Source organism: Cydia amplana, chromosome 26 (assembly GCF_948474715.1).
Source record: "Cydia amplana chromosome 26, ilCydAmpl1.1, whole genome shotgun sequence".
NCBI lineage: Eukaryota > Metazoa > Arthropoda > Insecta > Lepidoptera > Tortricidae > Cydia > Cydia amplana.
This window is the reverse complement of record NC_086094.1, coordinates 1,612,862-1,631,664: the sequence shown is the minus strand read 5'-3', so window position 1 is coordinate 1,631,664 and position 18,803 is coordinate 1,612,862. Positions and strand designations below refer to the sequence as shown.

The following is an 18,803-nucleotide window of genomic DNA, read 5'->3' as shown; positions in this document are numbered from 1 at the left end:
CAAAATTCAAGCCATTATCTTATCTGTGGTCGTGCACGCAAAGGGACGCCAAGTTGTGTCAACCCTAATAATTGCTCGGAGCAATGCTGAGCCGAACGGAGCCGAGTTTGCCCGAAGTCAGGAGTTTCGCCCCCCTGGCGTGATCCAGAACGATTTCCAAATCATTCTGTACCCCGCGGACGATTCTTTAAGGTGTTACCTGGCATGTTCTATTTGTTTAATTAATAATATTTATTAACAGCGATAAGAATACTGTATTTAAAAATATAAATTGACGTATTAAGTAAAGCAATATTTAAACTTGAACGCTGTTTTTTATATCAATCAATACAGTTTCCCAATTTACGACAATCGAAAGAGACGCAGCAATCTCCCTCCTATACTCTGGCACACCCACTTTGTCAGTAGAAAAAACTTAAAAACCGGCCAAGTGCGAGTCAGACTCGCGCACGAAGGGTTCCGTACCATTACGCAAAAACCGGCAAAAAAAATCACGTTTGTTGTATGGTAGCCCCACTTAAATATTTATTTTATTTTGTTTTTAGTATTTGTGATAATAATTAATTAAAAATACGATGTCATTAGTGAGTTACGAATACTAACATAGTTTTTATTAGGTTTTAGTTTGTATATAATATGTACTAACAAAATGGATCTTGTTGTCTAAATAAACATTTATTTTTATTATTTATTATAACGGCAACAGCTAGCTATCACGGTTCATGAGTTACAGCCCGGTGACAGACGGACAACGGAGTCTTAGTAATAGGGTCCCGTTTTTACCCTTTGGGTATGGAACCCTAAAAATGTAGGCGTGTAGGGTTTACCGGACATAGATCATTTGAATTTCGCGCCTTTTACTACTGACTAAGTGGGTGTGCCAGAGTATTTAAGGCAATAGGGTAATTCGCCAGTAACTGGCCACCCCAAATCAAAAATGAATTCTATTCACCTATAAATAGAATTCATTTTTAGTATAAGGTGGCCAGTTACTGAAACCTTATACATACTAAAATGAATTCTGTTTATAGGCGAATAGAATTCATTTTTAGTTTAGGGCGGCCAGTTACTGGCCAGTGGACAAGATGGTTAAATAAAATAACGAGTTTATTAATCTACATATAGCTGGTCAACCAAATCTTGTCAGTAAAAAAAGGCGCGAAATTCAAAATTCAAATTTTTCAAATCCCTTCGCGCCTACATTTTTCAAATTTGCCGCCTTTTTCTACTGTCAAGATCTGGTTGACCAAGTATATTTTTATGTACCTTCATTTTAAGAGTAGGTTCCGTTCAGTAGCTGCCACTGCTGTATGTGTTGTGTTAACAACATATTTCGCAGGTGTATGTGTTTTTTATAAAACTATTCTATCTGCGGCGGGTGTTTCCTCGGCCTGCGGTCTCGGCGCGGCCAGGGCGCTCCGTCGTGCACTGTTCTGACGTGCAACTTCATCGTGGAGTTAGTAGAGAAGGTTTTCTCACAACGCGGGCACGGCACATTCTTGCGGAGCCCTAGGTGCACCTAAACAATACAAATATCTAGGTCACAGAATAAATAATAGTACTGGGTGGGCCATTTTATTTAAAGTTGTCCCCTACACTTTATTTTTTAAATTTGGGATGTTTTATGTTATTTCTACTCAGAATTACGAGCTCTTTTGATCCTAATAGGAGAAAAATTCTTTCCATTCCGATCTTTCCATTCCGTGACCGCCATACAAAGTATATGAAAAATGGTAACGGAATGGAAATAAAAACCTTGGGACACTTTTTTTCTCCGATTAGGATAGAAAGAGCTCGTGATTCTGAGTAGAAATAACATAGAAAATCACAAATTAAAAAAAGTGTAGGGGACAACTTTAAATAAAATGGCCCAGGTACAGAATAGTCTAACAAAACGCGCCTATTGCGACATGTGACCGCTAGGTGGCGCAAGCGCGAGCAGGCGTCCGTACCGTAGCGGTGCGCGGCAACTACTATGGCTAGACACCAAAATTGGTGTGGGCTGCATGTACTTGTAGCGACGCGACTGGAACGGACTCCCCCGTGTGTGTTTCTAGGCTGTACGCCTGTTAGCACCAACGTGAGTACTTACCGCAAATGCCTCCTGAGGTTGCCTTCTAGACTGAACGCCTGGTGACACTGGAACGGACTCTCCCCCGTGTGTGTTCCTAGGCTGTACGCCTGTTAGCCACCGACGTGAATACTTACCGCTTTGCGGTGCCTCCTGAGGTTGCCTTCTAGACTGAACCCCTAGTGACACTGGTCGCACTGGAACGGACTCTCCCCCGTGTGTGTTCCTAGTCTGTACACCTGTTAGCCACCGACGTGAATACTTACCGCTTTGCGGTGCCTCCTGAGGTTGCCTTCTAGTCTGAACCCCTAGTGACACTGTCGCACTGGAACGGACTCTCCCCCGTGTGTTCCTAGGCTGTACGCCTGTTAGCCACCGACGTGAGTACTTACCGCTTTGCGGTGCCTCCTCAGGTTGCCTTCAAGACTGAACGCCTGGTGACACTGGTCGCACTGGAACGGTCGCTTCCCCATGTGTCTTCCTAGGCTGTACGCCTGTTAGCCACCGACGTGAATACTTACCGCTTTGCGGTGCCTCCTGAGGTTGCCTTCTAGACTGAACCCCTAGTGACACTGGTCGCACTGGAACGGACTCTCCCCCGTGTGTGTTCCTAGTCTGTACACCTGTTAGCCACCGACGTGAATACTTACCGCTTTGCGGTGCCTCCTGAGGTTGCCTTCTAGTCTGAACCCCTAGTGACACTGTCGCACTGGAACGGACTCTCCCCCGTGTGTTCCTAGGCTGTACGCCTGTTAGCCACCGACGTGAGTACTTACCGCTTTGCGGTGCCTCCTGAGGTTGCCTTCTAGACTGAACGCCTGGTGACACTGGTCGCACTGGAACGGTCGCTCCCCCGTGTGTGTTCTCGTGTGCCACTACAAAGTCAAAGTCAAATCATTTATTTGTCATACGAACACAAGTATACGCGCAAATATACAATAAATAGTATTTAGGTACGGTACAATAATATTTACATTAAGTTGCTATTTACAAAAAAAAAAAAGAATAATACCTACATTAAGTTATTACTTATTTACAGCCTGCACCTGGTCATTCAAAGTTTAAGGCTGTGTGTGTTCAGGCTTGTGTTGTGGGCACTTAAGACTTCGATCGATCGATCAAATAGCTCGACTTGGCGGGGGCACTGCCGTGGCCCCAGATAAATATTTTCAAAAATGATTTGAATTTGACAGTAGCCTTCCCGTATTTAAGGTTAATAAGGTCTACTGTCCTTAAAATTTTGTATGAAATTACAAGCAAATATCAGCCTTCGTGAATTGGGTGTCGGTAAGGGTGAAGCGAGTTCAGTAGTTTTTTCCCATCTAAAAAAATGTCAAACCCGCTTAAAGAAGCTTTCACTTCAAACATTTTTTTTCGTTGTAAGTATTTCTTGCGAAGCTTAAAATACAATTTGTAATAAGTTATCAAATACGTATGTATTATTAACCTTTTCGGCCGTGTCAAACACAAAAGCTGTCACGCTGACGCCACGTCACCGAAGTGTCAAAACTGAAATTGAACTTTATGCATATACACGTAGTCTGTCTATGTTGCTATGTGGTCTGTGACCGATTAATCGGTCTTTGGCGTTGAACCTACGGTGCGGATATATCGGTCAAAAGGTTAATAAGGTTTTTTTTTATGAATATTATTCTTGTTCTTACGTATTTGATGGCGTCCAGAATTGGGATCTACGTATACAAGTAATGATTGTGTTACCGTGAGCTGCACAGCTGTGGTGAACCCCTTAGGGCAGCGGTCGCACTTGAAGGGCCGTTCACCCGTGTGCGTCATCTGGTGGTTCTTTAAAAACTGGTGTGTCTGCGGACAAACATATTTAAAAGTAACAACTATATACATAACATCACAATAATTATATATACTTGGTCAAGCAGATCTTGTCAGTAGAAAAAGGCGGTTAATTTGAAAAATGTAGGCGCGAACGATATCGTCCCATAGAAAATTTGAATTTCGCGACTGACAAGATTTGCTTGACCAGCTATAACTATTAAATTAAACATTTAAAAAACACCCCTTCGCTATATCCCAAATATATAAATTTTATGCCATAATATCGCAGATTATGTGTTGCCTACATTATTCGCAGGTGTATAAGTTAGCATTAGCGCAGGTGTATGAGTTTGCATTATTCGCAGGTGTATGAGTTTGCATTAGCGCAGGTGTATGAGTTTGCATTATTCGCAGCTGTATGAGTTTGCATTATTCGCAGGTGTATGAGTTTGCATTATTCGCAGGTGTATGAGTTTGCATTATTCGCAGGTGTATGAGTTTGCATTATTCGCAGGTGTATGAGTTTGCATTATTCGCAGCTGTATGAGTTTGCATTATTCGCAGGTGTATGAGTTTGCATTAGTCGCAGGTGTATGTGTTGCGTTTACCGTGTAGGCCTTCCCGCAGTGCTCGCACATGTGGTCGTGCCCCCGTCTCTTGTGCTGCACGGGACGTTTGCTGTGTTTCTTGTACTGCGTGAGCTGATGGTGTTGTAACGGCCTGATGCCGAGGTGGACGCGGTCTATGTGGGTCGAGAGCGACGCCTTGGATAGAAAGGATTTGTTGCACTGAAACAATCATTTATGTTAAATAGGGATACACCAAAAAGTGTAACAGGAGTCTCTATTGTTACCCAAAAAGTTTTAAGTCATATATTGTTTGCCCGCATTTTCTTTAGTCATAATTTATTTAGTTCAGAAACGCCTCACTTTTCAGGATTTCCATAAAACAAGCCCAACCTATCCTACCTATACGAAAACCCTGAAAAGTTAACGGTTTCAGTTTTATGACTAACGATAATATGACAAACAATACGTTATGACATACAACATTACGGGAAACAAAGGACCCCGTGTAACAGTGGACAAATCCCAACTAAAACTATCTACAAAACTGTGCTAATAGTTCCAAAAAAACCTTTAGGTTACTTTTCAGAGCCTGTGTCAAATGCTATTTAAGGGTTGACAAACCGCGATAAAGTAACGCGATCTCTATCGCACGCACTTCATTGGTTCAGCGAGCGGGACAGCATTATAATTATGCGCGTGCGATAGAGATGGGAAAAAGCGGGTCAATATACGCAATCCTTCGTAATAGGGATGTTGACATGAATCGCGAATATATAACATGTTATGTTTTTACCATAGCAGGGAGTATTAGAACGCGGAAAATCATATTTTGCATGTGTAAATATGCGTAATAAATTAATTAAAAATAAATGAAAAGTATTTAAAATAATGCCCAGTATCACGTGACTGCAAACGCCAATCGGAGCGCGTGACGTAATCACAGTGGAATCACCAAAGACAAGTTATAAAACCTGCCTAAGTGTCTACAGATTATCGTACCGAAACGCGATCTTGGTGCGGTGCGGCGCACGAATCGATAGTGTGTAAGGTGGTGCGTTAAGGACGCAGCTATAAGTTAGAGCGAGAAAGAAGGTCGCTGTCCGATGCGGTAGTGTGTTAAGGCTTAAAAAAATTGTCAATTGCCATATAAAGAATTTAAAAAAATGACTGACAGCAGTTTGTTTAAAACGCCGTTCGTCATCAAGGTCACGTGACAGTTTGGAGCGTTTAGGCGCGAAATTGAAACACGAAACTTATACATGTTTTTTTATTCAAAATTAATGAATATACTTTTTTAATATTTTTTTCTGTAATTATTACGTGTCTATCTACAAAATTAAACCAGTTCCAAAAAATTGTCAACATCCCTATTAGCGTCCTTACTTCAGCAGCCGGAACCGGAAGAATAACTTACGAGGTCACAGGTGAAGATGTGGACGTGGTGCGCCGCGTGCATGTGCCGCAGCAGCGCCTCGGCGCCCGCGCAGCCCGCGCCGCACGCCGCGCACGGGCTGCGCACAACACATGGTCACTTTACAAGGGCATTCCACAAAAGGCAAACGCATGTAAAGGTAAACCAGGATCTATTGAGGGTGCGCCATGTTGAGGAATTTCACTGGAACTAATTTTTTCATACTACACTAAATTGTCACCCTATACATGAGAATAACAGCGCCCTCTTGACAATTGTCATATATTACTGGTCAGGCTATAAACAGTACAATGAAAAATGTATGGACGCAGATTTGTTTGGCAGTTCATTCAGTCTCTTTAAGAGGACTGTATATTCGCTATTAAAATAAGGGTGTAATGTTGCAAGCAACCCGATAGTAGGCACTTGTTATTTAAGTATTTTCTCTTGTTTAAGCATTTGTTATGTACAACTAGTAGGTACTATAAGTTTACACTTTTATTATTTTTCAATTGTACCTCGATACAATTTGTAAATTAGGAAACTATAGGTCTATAAAGGAATCAATTTGTAGCTATTAGCTAAGTTGCTCATATGTTTATTATAAGACTGTTTGTTTCTCAATAAATTAAAAAAAAGGGTCTACATCGTCTCGCACGTGACGCGTATGACAGCTACCTTAATAACCTGCAAAAATCTGTATTGTATAATGTTTAAATATCTGGGAGACCGAGCTTTGCTCGGAAAACATATAAAAACTCAAAAATGCGCGTTTTCTCAGAGATAAAACCTAGCTAGATCGATTTTTCGCCCCCAATAACCGCTATAGCAAATTTCATCGAAATCGTTAGAGCCGTTTCCGAGTTCCCCGAAATGTATATATAAATAAATATACAAGCATTGCTCGTTTAAAGGTATGAGATATAATGTTGAATTTAAAGCTTATCAAACGTTATAATGTTAAATATGCTTCTTAACTTTATAACAAGTGTTAAAAAAATTGCGTCACGTACCTACTCGTAAATTTTTTGGAACGCCCCTGTAATTAATTATATAATAAAATTATCCTGGCAAAATAATACTAATATGTCGTTAGAATACCAATAAAACATAGGTACTTTTCCTTTTTTCAATTACAGAGTTAATTAACTAAATTAAAAGCAAAACGCGACATTTTCCAAACTGTTACGTCACGCGGAATTATGACGGGATATTTTTGGACACGTTCGCCGCTCTAATATATCTGATGGCGAATGTACCAACACCCGGTTTTTCTTGCATTTATAATGATTATAACATCATTTATTTACAAACAAGATATATACAGTGGTATTACTAAAATAAATCAAAAACTAGCTTAAATCAAAAATAGGCCCTTGAGGCATTGTACCAAGGATGCTGGCGGCATTTCCTCGCTGTATCGCAATGCTGATACGTTGTGCGAGGTAGCCGCCAGCTCTTCGGTCACCAGTTACGTCAACCAGACGCTTCGCGATTTCTGCGGACAACTTTATAATGGTTTGGGTTGATTTTGGTTACCTTAAGTCAGGATCGCACTTGTCATCAGCTTGTTGTCGTCTGTGTTTCGTCAGAGCCTCCATATTGTCGAACTGTGCGCGGCAGCGGCCGCACTGCAACTCGGGCGCAGAGCGCTGTCCAAAACAAAAACAAAAAACTTTTCAACGTCAACTGTTTTGAGACATACGTTTCGTTTTTTGTTTTGTTTTGTACGTAAAATGTAATATAAGCAATTAGGTTTTCTCAATAAATTATTCTTATTATTTTATTCTTATTCTCATACTAACATTTAATAGTTTTACGGTTTAGACTCACTTGTTTTTAGTCACTCGCGCGACACGTTTCGGAGAGCCTAGGTCTCCTTTCTCAAGCACTAACAGTGCAGTGGCGCGCCGCAGTACGCAATACACGGCCGTCGTGAACGCTGCTCGCACAATCTTGCAGCTTAAATCTGTCAGTTTTAAGCTGCAAATCGCTTCATACAATTTTTTTCTGAGCTAACAAGTGCTCTCCTGCGTTACCTTATTACGTGCGAGTAGTTTATACGCCATGAGTCCCTTGGCGCTAGTATATATCTTCCTACAGAGCTCATATGAGCCGCACGCAGATTTCTCCACGGTTGTCTCCTGCGTTACCTTATTATGTGCAAGTAGTTTATGCGCCTTGAGTCCCTTGGCACTGGTGTAGATCTCCCCACAGAGTTCGCACGAGCCGCGCGCCGAATTCTCGACGGGATGCGCTGCTCGCATATGCCATGTGTACGACGATTTCTTACTGTGGGCAAATAAGTTCTTGTCAAATATTTCACCTTAGATACAAGCTTTTCTTTAGACAACTGAGGAAATAATACGCCGAATGGAATAATGGGAAACATGATAAGTTTATTATTATACGTTAATATAGTCGAAATAAAGTAATTCTAAATTGTAAAACGTTACCATAATGAAAACTAGCCGAATGATGTTTGCAAAAGTAAATCATCTGCAAAAAGGTGATTGGAATGCAACTTTCGGGCTATAAAACCACATTGAAAAGAACACTTTATAAATGTGATACTCACAGGAAGTGCTTCCCGCAGTACTTGCATTGACGCGTGGTGCCGGCGTGGCGCGCCGCGTGCGCGACGCACTCTTTCCTGTAACAATATAAGTGGCTGATAATTTCATAGTACGTGTATAACCTTCGAAGAGTATAATCAAAATATTCGATTAAAAGATATTAAGGCGTAGGCATCGCAAGGGAACAGTGTATATTGTGTAACTGTCCGCTGCGTTACCTGCCACAAACGCCCTCGTTATGTAACCTTTTCCACTGTGTGACTGTTTCCTGCATTACCTGCCCCCGTTATGTAACAGTGTCCACTGTGTTACTGTCCCCTGTGTTACCTACCCACACGCCCTGGCTGAAGTCCGCTACAACCGCCGCATCCGGTGCGCGTTCTGCAAGTGCTCCTTGAGGTAGAACTCGTAGTGACAGCTGTGACAGTGCCCTCTGCGTGACTGTCCCCTGTGTTACCTGCCCCACACGCCCTCTCCGCACTCGGCGCAGCGCAGCCGCAACCGGTGCGCGTTCTGCACGTGTTGTTTGAGATAGAATCCGTAGCGGTAGCTCACGCGGCATAACCGGCACTCGTTCTTTGCGTTACGCTGGACACAAAATAAATACTGAGGTTAAACATAAACTGAAATAGATGTCATATATTAAAGGAAAGGTGACGAAGCCCTCCAGTGGTGAAGGCCGGATTCGAACCGGCGTCTTTAGCAATCCGGGCTAACGCCTGGAACCCCTCGGCCACCCCGCCACGGTGGAACCCGTCCCAATTTCTCGACTATATGCCATCTTACTAAACTAGACGTCTTTGACCAACTCTAAGGGCAAGTAATATGCGCTTGCACCTCCTATACGAATTCCTAAACACAAATCAAAATATTTAATAAAATAATTTGATTTGTTCCCAAAGTTGTGTTAGGTTAAACATGTTTTTGACGAAAATTTCATGTTTGATACAAGCTTTTATCGTTGGCTATACTTTTCTTTCAGCAGGCAACTAATAGGTACTCATTGAGGCAATTCTAACAAACCCAAACACAATTAGGTTGCGTTGATTTAATCACAGACGGCTACAACCCAATATCAACCTTCGTGCATTCCGACAAGGTTCACGATGACGCGCCAGTGGTTAATTCGCTTTAATTTATTTTATTAACAAAATATTTGTGACGTTCAAGTAAAAGGTACCACTTTATCGCTTAGGTATCATAAGGACGTAATTTGCTTGTATCATTATACGAATAACCTGTCAGAGCGTCCTTATGGCAAGCCACAATGTGGTACCTTTTAAAACAAAGCATTTACTGAAAGTTAAAAAAAAATCTTACCGGGTCATGATCTTTCTTCATATGATTATCAAAAGTAGTGGACGTCAGAAAGCCTTTATAACACAATGTACATTTAAACTTGCAGTGTTTATACCGATCCGACACTTTCCTTCTTTCCATATCCTCCGCCATTTCTTCCTCAGTCAAATATTGTATTTCAAAATTATGCTTTTTCACAAACTCTTCTATTTCCTCTATTGTAAAAAACCTTCCTGGTTCCGAGTCTTTTTCTTTATCGGCTTTTGTTTTTACTTCAATTGTTTCTTTATTTTTCTTCCTTACTTTGGCTTTTGAATGTTGCTTTTTATTTAGAAATGTTTCTACATTAACTTTCTTTAGTCTATGTATTTTTGAATCTTTCTTTATTCGTTTATCTAACCTAGTTCCTATTTTAGAGACTAATGCAAGTTTTGACTCAAGATTTTCCATTTTATATTTATATTCTCGAAGATTTATTTTAGAATCTTCATCGGAATCATCACTGTCTGCTATACCGTCGCAATTTATATCAAACGCTTTAATGTCACTTTCCATTATATCGATCTGTAATATATCTGTTTCTACCTTATCAAGTTTATTGTTCAAATCATTTTCATTAGGTTCGATTTCATCTTTAACAATATCAATATCTGTATGGGCATTTACATTTTCCAGACTTTTGTCTTGTTCAGAGTAATACTGAACGTCAGTTTTTAAATTTTGCGAGAGTGTGCGTGTCAGTTTGTGTATAGAACGGTCTATAGTGCGGATGTATTCGTTTGTTATCTGAAAAAGTTATTTTCTGATTAGCTTTCACTAGAAGTTTATTATAGGTATCTTATTAAACTCAAGAGTAGTTGTCATTCGTGACACGTGATAGATGCATCTATTTTTATGGGACAATACAATCATTTTAGAAAATAGTTATTTGTGTAAAAAAAGTTGTTGTTTAATCACTCGTGCTAATATTGGCACCCGAGCAAGCGAAAGGTTCCATAATTGAATTGAGCGTCGGCGTCTAGTCAGCGCTATGAAAAATGACGTCCATCGAACAGCAGTCAATGCAGCCATACTTTTGAGTAGACGCCGACGTTCGAGACACACTAGTGTGCGCAGTGGTGCTGCGACCTCGGGGGAGATCTGAGATCATCATCTTCAAACATCAAACATCAACATTTGTTCAGCAAATAGGCCACAAGGGCACTTTTACACGTCAACATGGAATTTACATACAAGCAAAAAAAACACATCAGCAATTATAAAATGAATCTAAGCCGCAAATATCAAATCAAACTAAAGTATTACATAGAGATGTAGAAAATCTCTAAATGTCGAATTACAAAAAAAAAAGCTATAATAATAGTATTAAAAAAAAAACACAAAGATACAAAAACTATAATCTAAAATTATTTAGAGGTGTAAATGTCTCTAAGTGTCATAACTCTTCCTCGCGTTGTCCCGGCATTTGCCACGGCTCATGGGAGCCTGGGGTCCGCTTGGCAACTAATACCAGTAATTGCCGTGGGCACTAGTTTTTACGAAAGCGACTGCCATCTGATAAGAGGGTAAACAAGGCCCGTATTGGGATTAGTCCGGTTTCCCTCGGAGATGTGAGGTGTTGTTGACAAAGTACTCACTATTTCACTAGACTTATATCGACCAGGATATGAACCTGAACCGTGATTACCTTTTGTATTGTTTTCGAGTTATCCCTGAACAAGATGTATGTAACTGTGTCGAAATATTGGGAGCTCCAAAACGATACAAAAGGTAATCAACGTCGATATCAGGGATGTTGCGAATATCCACATCCGCATCCGCAACCGCGGAACTTCCGCATTATTTTCAACATCCGCATCCGCATAAAATCGATACGGAGTTTAATGCGGATGCATCGGCGTAAGTGCTAGACTGCTAGGTAATTTATACATTAGCCAAAAAACCTATTAGAAATGAGCAGTCAAGCGTGAGTGGGACTTAATGTACGGAACCCTTGGAACGCGAGTCCGACTCGCACTTGGCCGGTTTTTTGAAATAAAAATTACTAAAATGTAATATTTGACGTTTTTTATGTACCTATCTTGACATCCGCATCTGCATCCGCGGATGTGAGCCTTTAAAAATCCGCATCCGCGGATGTCAAAAAATCGGCCTCCGCAACTGGTCGCTATATGTCTAGTGAAGCTAACCGTGAATCATTCAAAACTATTACTTACTATTTGTTGATGTGTGAGCGCTTGTCGGAGTAAGCTGTCCGATCTTCTCGAGCAAGCTCGCAGCCTCACTGCTTTTAGCAGGAGTGTGCGACACCAGCTGCATAAGTGCTGAGGTAGACCATCTGATGCCGTTACCTGCAAACATAATTTAAAACTAGGAGGCTTACACACAGTACACATGGGTCAATTTTTACCTATTTTTACCTATTATCTAAGTATTTTATCAAAAAATTATCACACGACATGCATATATAATCACAATTACACTGTACGATTGTTTCCGACGTACGTAAATACTTCATCGTAAATATATTCTTTGTTGTGACCTGGGTCCCGGCAGAAAATCAGTGCTTTGCTCGAAAGAGTGAAGCGTATCACTGAGCCGTGACCCTTTTGTCCTGCTGCAATGCACACAGTTTGTACCCACCTACCTACTTTTATTACGTTTTACTTCTGTACCTACTCATTTCTATGTTATTTTCTTTGTTAGTCATCTTCCTCGCGTTATTCCGGCATTTCGCCACGGCTCATGGGAGCCTGGGGTCCGCTTGGCAACTAATCCCAGTAATTGGCGTGGGCACTAGGTTTTACGAAAGCGACTGCCATCTGACCTTCCAACCCAGAGGGTAAACTAGGCCCGTATTGGGATTAGTCCGGTTTCCTCACGATGTTTTCCTTCACCGAAAAGCGACTGGTAAATATCAAATGATATTTCGTACATAAGTTCCGAAAAACTCATTGGTACGAGCCGGGGTTCGAACCCGCGACCTCCGGATTGCAAGTCGCACGCCATCCATCGCAATTTTCATAATCTTAGGCCCGAGATACACTTGTAAGCTTTACTTACGTAAGTAGGGACAAAGCTTGTTTGTTACAATGAGATAACAATATTCATCTCATTGGAAGGGACCACACGGAAAACGCCCCCCCCGGCAAGTCGAAGAAACGCTGGTTTGAAGGCATTACCCAAATAGCCGGAAAACATTGGATGGAGACAGGAGAAGGAGAAAGTTGGAAAAAATTGGAGGCCTTCACCCAGAGAGGGATCCATACGAACAAAATAACTTGCAAGAAAACGCATAGATAAACTAAAAGAAGGAATATGGAAGAAAAGGCTACAATATAATATATACAAATATTGCTTACCGAAATTCGCATAAGTTCCGAGAACATTTGATCTAAGCCAGACTCGCGAATGTGATATAATTTCACGTCCCAAGCCAGACAAATCCGACACGCCAACAGCTCCGAATGTTCCTCCACTTTCACTGTGTCCATGTTTACTAACATTAAAGGTAAAGGCATCGCTAAATTTTATTTAATTCGATGATAATTGGCACACAAAGACTGTGTTTTCAGAGAAATGTGATATTACGATTTAATAATAAGAGCGTACAGGACAGGAGCGTAGAGGATATGGTTTTATACAGAATAATGCTTTTCTTCAATGTTAGCATTACATTTTATCATGAAATCACGAAAATTGACTCCAAAACGATAGACACTAGTTTGATCCACGGATTTAGAGTTTTTTTTTTTTTTTTTTTTTTTTTTTTAATGGCGTTTATTACAGTAGCCAGTGTCATGTCGATATGTATATATAGTCCGTCAACCAAATCTTGTCAGTAGCAATGTAAAGCAAACTAAAGTAGGGCAACACTCAAAGAGCAGTATTGCGTTAAGAAAAGCAGCAATGTACATCGAACCAACAGATTTTTTTTTCCTTTGAGCGCGCCCTGCGTACGTCAATTCAAATTGTCACTCGCGGTTTATTGAAAAAAATTGAAACATTGACGGGCAATTTAAAAGCGATGTTAAAACAATGTTAATTAAAATGATGAACAAATTTGAAGATATCAAAAACAACTGCTTATATTCTCTTTGTTCCCTATCTATGTCTTCTAAGTTTACTAAAATAAAATCATATCAAAATGCAGATAATTAGATAGTGCATATATTTGTTATTTACAATATAATATGCCACTTGTTAATGTAAATTAGTGTATTGTTCTGGATGAATATGACATACCTGTGTAATTTTTTTGATTGGTATATATTGTACAATATACATATTAAAAATAAAACAACTGATATTTAGGTGTTTATTTAATTTAAAGGTAAATAAGATAAGGGTCACTTTTCGACTTGGTTGCGTTGTACACGTACATAAACCGCCATAGGTAAGTATTGTCTGAAAAGATACTACCTACTACGAACGCCTTATATTGGGCAAGATTTAATCCTGCAACAAACATGTATAGATTAGGTAGATATTGCGAAAGAACGGCGATATAATAATGGCTCTTAATACTGTTTAAAAGGTTTACCTTTGTAAATAGTCACAACTGATTGCTGAAAATATTTGACATGTGGGCCTATGGACGGTTTCCAGGACACAATTTATGGTCTTGTTGGATAGATTTAGGCATACGTTTTAATTTTATTTATGCCTTTTAACCCTAAAACAAAAAAACTGAACATAATCTTAAAAGTTCGAAAGAGTTCTTCCAATACTTGTCATAACCTCAATTTTTAGTAATGTTTACCATCAACGAGCATGATTGTACATTGTAGGCCCCTTAGCTTTGCTTAATCTTATTTAATGTATTGGTATTTAATGGTGACAGCAGAAATATCTCTTGAAACAGAAACGATTCAGAATGAAAACCAAATGAAAACAAATAAGGTGACGGCTGTCATTCACGATCCACATTCCACAGATAAAACACAGATGACACGCGTTTTGGAATTATTTGAACACAGTGTTGCTAACCCGCGATTTTTCAAATTTGCCGCCTTTTACTACTGACAAGATTTGGTTGACGGACTTTAAATCGAAAATTTAGGAATTATAATGAGATAATTAATAATAGTTGCTGATTTCAAAAATGGTATATATCAAAGTTTCAATTTATTAAGTTCACAGAAAGAAGCTAGAGCTAAAAATATAAATTTGTCTTTGGATTTAATCAATTGTATAATAGAAGTAGGTAAGGAAACTTTAAGGTGAAAAAGATCCGCATAAAGATAATCATGATTATATAAAGGGCATGCAAGAAAAATGTGATTTAAGTCACCTTCCTCCTGCCCACATTCGCACAGCGAGGAGTCTCGACTATGGATTTTTTTCAGATGGACAGGAGAACAGCAATGGCCCAGTCTCATTCGAATAATTATGGAACAGAACTGTTTTGGGATAAAAATCCTTGAGAACCAAGGTTTTCTTGGTACATCAGGTTGTACAAGGTAATAAGATTTGGTTCGGGATCGATTAGCGGCAGTCCACTTGGCCGACCAGGCTTGGAAAAGCCAACTAGAGGCCAGAGGGACTAAATCATAACAGTAGTTCCTGAAAGGCGTTTTGTCACCGCAAACCACGGCTTCCTTAGCTACCCGATCAGCTCGTTCATTCCCTGAGACCCCTGAGTGGCCCGGAACCCAGATCAAGGCAACCTCAAACCCCCTTTTTTTACAAATTAGAAGATTCTCCTTAATTTGGAGGATAATTGGGTTGTGGAATTTGGACGAAAACGGGTTAGATAGTAGTGCTTGTAGACAACTACGGGAATCTGAAAAGATGATAGCTTTCTTAAGTTTGAAAAGAATAATAAACTTCACACTCTCCAAAATGCCAATACATTCTCCAGTATATACAGACGTTTCAGGAGGGCATTTAATTTTTTGTACTATGTTATATTGAGAGTGGAAAACTCCTACTCCCACACAGCCAGTTGGTGATAATTTAGATGCATCACAGAATATAGTGTTCCAGTCATGCCATTCGCGCGTAAGGATCTGGCGGAGGTACTCATCTGCATGAGGATCATTATGACAAATGTCGAAGTTTAGAATAACGCGGGGCTGGTAAATGATAATCGCGTAGTTAAATTCATACAAAGGTAGTCGGCGGGTATGGTAAACTGGATCTTTGAGAGTTTGAAACTTTCTTAGGCTATTCACAAGACAGGGTAGGTCAAGACGATTAGGGGCAGACACTGCTTTAAGGTCATATAAACGGTGAATGATAGGATGATACGAGAATTGTAGCAATCGGAAAAAATAACTATCCGCTAAGAATTGACGGCGCAAAGCGAGGGGAGGCTCAACACACTCTACCTGCATAGCCTTGATTGGGCTAGACCTCATTGCACCCAAAATAATTCTTAGGGCTTTCGATTGGATTAGATCAAGTTTTTTCAATCCAGCTTTATTCCCTGGTACCAAGAGATGGGAGCCATAATCTAATATGCTTCGAACAGTAGCATTATAAATTAGTTTCAGGGAAGTAGGATGAGAACCCCACCAAACTCCCGCTAGGCATCTGAGAGTGTTAAGTCCACGTTCACATTTTTTAACTAAATATTCAAAGTGTAGGTCCCCGGTTAGTTTAGAATCTAAATTAATTCCTAAAAATTTGTAGGAGGGACGGAAGGGAATATTAGAATCGTTGATCGAAACATTCAAATTAGGCAGGGCTCTTTTACGAGAAAAAACGACTGCACAGCATTTAGAAGGAGACAGGGACAGACCATTAATAGAGAGCCAGTTATTTAAAGACTGAAGTGACATGTTGATAGACTCACTGGCAGAAACTAGGTTTTTATTTGAAGAGTAAATTAAAAGATCATCTGCATATTGGAGTACTTGGCAGTCAGAAATAGAGAGTGAGAGTGAGAAAATGTCACGGATTTAGAGTTAACTTAATGGTTTGATCATTTTACTCAAGACTAGACTGACAAATGTCAAGTCAAACGACTCAAATAATGCTATAACAGACGAGCGTACCTATGGCGTACCGGACCGCAACTTTGGTCCGGTCAGCACATACAGCGTATTGAGATTATAGAATAGATTGTTTTAAAATAGTAGTTTTACTCTATATATTATACTACTCTTTGGTTTTAGTTCTAAATTGGTTCTAAACAGAAGAAAGGTTATATAATATCCAAGTAGTTTGTGATAATATCATTGGTAACTTGAGAGTATCCAATTGGTATCCAAACGCATTTTGCAAGTTTGCAACATGCAGAAAGTTAAAAGATGGCGTCTACGTAAATGTCATTGTCAAAGTTACTTAAAGTCTATTTTTTTATTCGGTAGACTAAAATGACATTTCATAGTATGAGATGAAACATGATGTTCATAGTATGAAATGTCATTTCAGTCTACGGAATAAAAAAATAGACTTTAAGTTACAATATTTCATAGATAATCATAATCATTTATTTGTTGCAAACCTAACTTTATTACGTCTATACCCGAGTGTTAAAGTTAGCAATGGAGTCATCAGCTTTACCGGGCATAGCGAGCGTTTGCGTGAAGACTGCGCCCTGTGAGGATGTGTTTACAGATGAGCCCACGATCGAGGAAGTTTCTGTGAAAGTTGAACGTTTACTGGATGATGTGGATGTGTTTATAAAAGACGAGCCAAGGTGCGAGGGTGTGTCTGTAAAAGCTGACTCGCCATGCTTAGATGTGTGTGTAAAAGACGAGTCGATCGGCGTGAGCGCGGCGGCGGCGCTGTACGCCGACCACGCCGTGAAAGATGAGCTCGTGCTCGGCCCCGTGCTAGTGGAGCGGCGCGTGCGCCACGCACCAACAGGTCAGTTGTGGGTTCTTTGATTAATCCTTCATTTAATAAGATTAAGCATAAGTAAATGTACCATATAATCAAATAAATAAAATAAAATAAAATAGCCTTTTATTTCTTGCGAATTTTTTAACATTGTTTGGTGTTTTAGAATTTGTCTAAAGTTAACTTATAATTTTTATAATGTTAGTTCTAATATTTTAAATGTATTTTAATATTTGGCAAGAACCCCGTCTTCCGTTCTCCAGAGTTTTCCACTGGTCTCTATCTTGAGCTATTTGCATCCAGTTTTGACCAGCGATATTTTTTATTTCGTCTTCCCATCTAGTAACAGGTTTTCCCATACCCCGTTATCCTAGTGGCCCTTTCCATGACGTCACATTTTTGGTCCAGCGCTAGTCCAGTATTCGTGATACATGTCCCACCCACTTCCATTTTAGTTGTTTGGCTTGTCTAAGCGCGTCTTTGGCCTTTGTTAAGTTTCTTATCTTTGTATGCCTTATTTTTTGGATTTTTTTGATGCCGACCATACTGCGCTCCATTCCCCTTTGACAAGTTTTTATTTTGTCTTTGACTTTTTTTGTGAACTTCCATGTTTGGCAACCGTAAGTTAGCCCTGGTAGTAGACACGAGTTCATGATTCTAGTTTTTAAGGTTATTTATTTATTTATTTATTTATTTAAGCCTTTTATTTTTCCTTAAATAGTTTGCATAATAAAAGTTTTCTATTATTATTGTTGTTTATTTTACTATATTAAGGACCCCTGTCGGGTATAGGCCTCCTCCAAATCTTTCCACCTTTCTCGGTCTTTAGCCTTGATTAGCCAATTTTCTCCAGCTGTGGCTATGATATCCCTGGACCATCTTGTTATGGGTTTTCCCGCCTTCCTTTTGCCATGGGGTCCAGGCCACTTTGTGACTTTGTTGGTCCATCTGTCATCTGTCAATCTTCCTATGTGGCCGGCCCATCTCCACTTCTGTTTCAGCGCAAACTCGAGTGCATCTATGATGTTTGTTTGGGATCGGATGTACTTGCTGTTAACCTTGTCCTTTAGTTTTATGCTGAGAATGCTCCTTTCCATTGCTCTCTGGCATGTTCTTATCTTTAATTTGTTCTTGTTTGTGTGCACCCAAGTTTGAGAACCGTATGTAAGGCATGGTAAGATGCATGTGTCCATTATTGTTTTCTTGTGTTTGAGACTGTAGTTTCCTTTTAGAAGCTCTTTAAAGCTCCAATACTTCCTCCAGCTGATTTGGATTCTGCGGTCTATCTCTTGGCT

The 18,803-nt window shown here is 39.9% G+C and overlaps 2 protein-coding genes across 2 annotated transcripts; both read right to left on the bottom strand.

The window, feature by feature from the left end:
- Positions 1 to 1,332: 1,332 nt before the first annotated feature.
- On the bottom strand, positions 1,333 to 10,123 carry LOC134660143 (zinc finger protein 431-like). Its single transcript, XM_063515858.1, has 10 exons — positions 9,739 to 10,123; positions 8,876 to 9,006; positions 8,421 to 8,495; positions 7,996 to 8,134; positions 7,382 to 7,494; positions 5,846 to 5,942; positions 4,471 to 4,650; positions 3,791 to 3,892; positions 2,848 to 2,946; positions 1,333 to 1,519 (listed from the first exon to the last, which is right to left on the bottom strand). The coding sequence occupies exons 1-10, from the start codon at positions 9,868 to 9,870 to the stop codon at positions 1,361 to 1,363; spliced, it is 1,227 nt and encodes a 408-aa protein (XP_063371928.1). The 5' UTR covers positions 9,871 to 10,123; the 3' UTR covers positions 1,333 to 1,360.
- Positions 10,004 to 13,289, bottom strand: LOC134660014 (uncharacterized). Its single transcript, XM_063515712.1, has 4 exons — positions 13,080 to 13,289; positions 11,934 to 12,068; positions 10,118 to 10,503; positions 10,004 to 10,025 (listed from the first exon to the last, which is right to left on the bottom strand). The coding sequence occupies exons 1-4, from the start codon at positions 13,236 to 13,238 to the stop codon at positions 10,004 to 10,006; spliced, it is 702 nt and encodes a 233-aa protein (XP_063371782.1). The 5' UTR covers positions 13,239 to 13,289.
- Between the last annotated feature and the right edge of the window lie 5,514 nt (positions 13,290 to 18,803).

Bases quoted from the DNA above. Each gene is read 5' to 3' on its own strand.
- LOC134660143 (XM_063515858.1), bottom strand. From the start codon at position 9,870: ATGGCGGAGGATATGGAAAGAAGGAAAGTGTCGGATCGGTATAAACAC. The intron at 8,135-8,420 runs GTGAGTATCACA...ATTTGCCCACAG, and splicing joins TACTGCGGGAAGCACTTCCT to TAAGAAATCGTCGTACACAT. The intron at 7,495-7,995 runs GTAACGCAGGAG...TGTTTTGGACAG, and splicing joins AACTACTTGCACATAATAAG to CGCTCTGCGCCCGAGTTGCA.
- LOC134660014 (XM_063515712.1), bottom strand. From the start codon at position 13,238: ATGCCTTTACCTTTAATGTTAGTAAACATGGACACAGTGAAAGTGGAG. The intron at 12,069-13,079 runs GTAAGCAATATT...TTATGTTTGCAG, and splicing joins CGGAACTTATGCGAATTTCG to GTAACGGCATCAGATGGTCT. The intron at 10,504-11,933 runs GTAAGTAATAGT...TAACTTTTTCAG, and splicing joins CGCTCACACATCAACAAATA to ATAACAAACGAATACATCCG.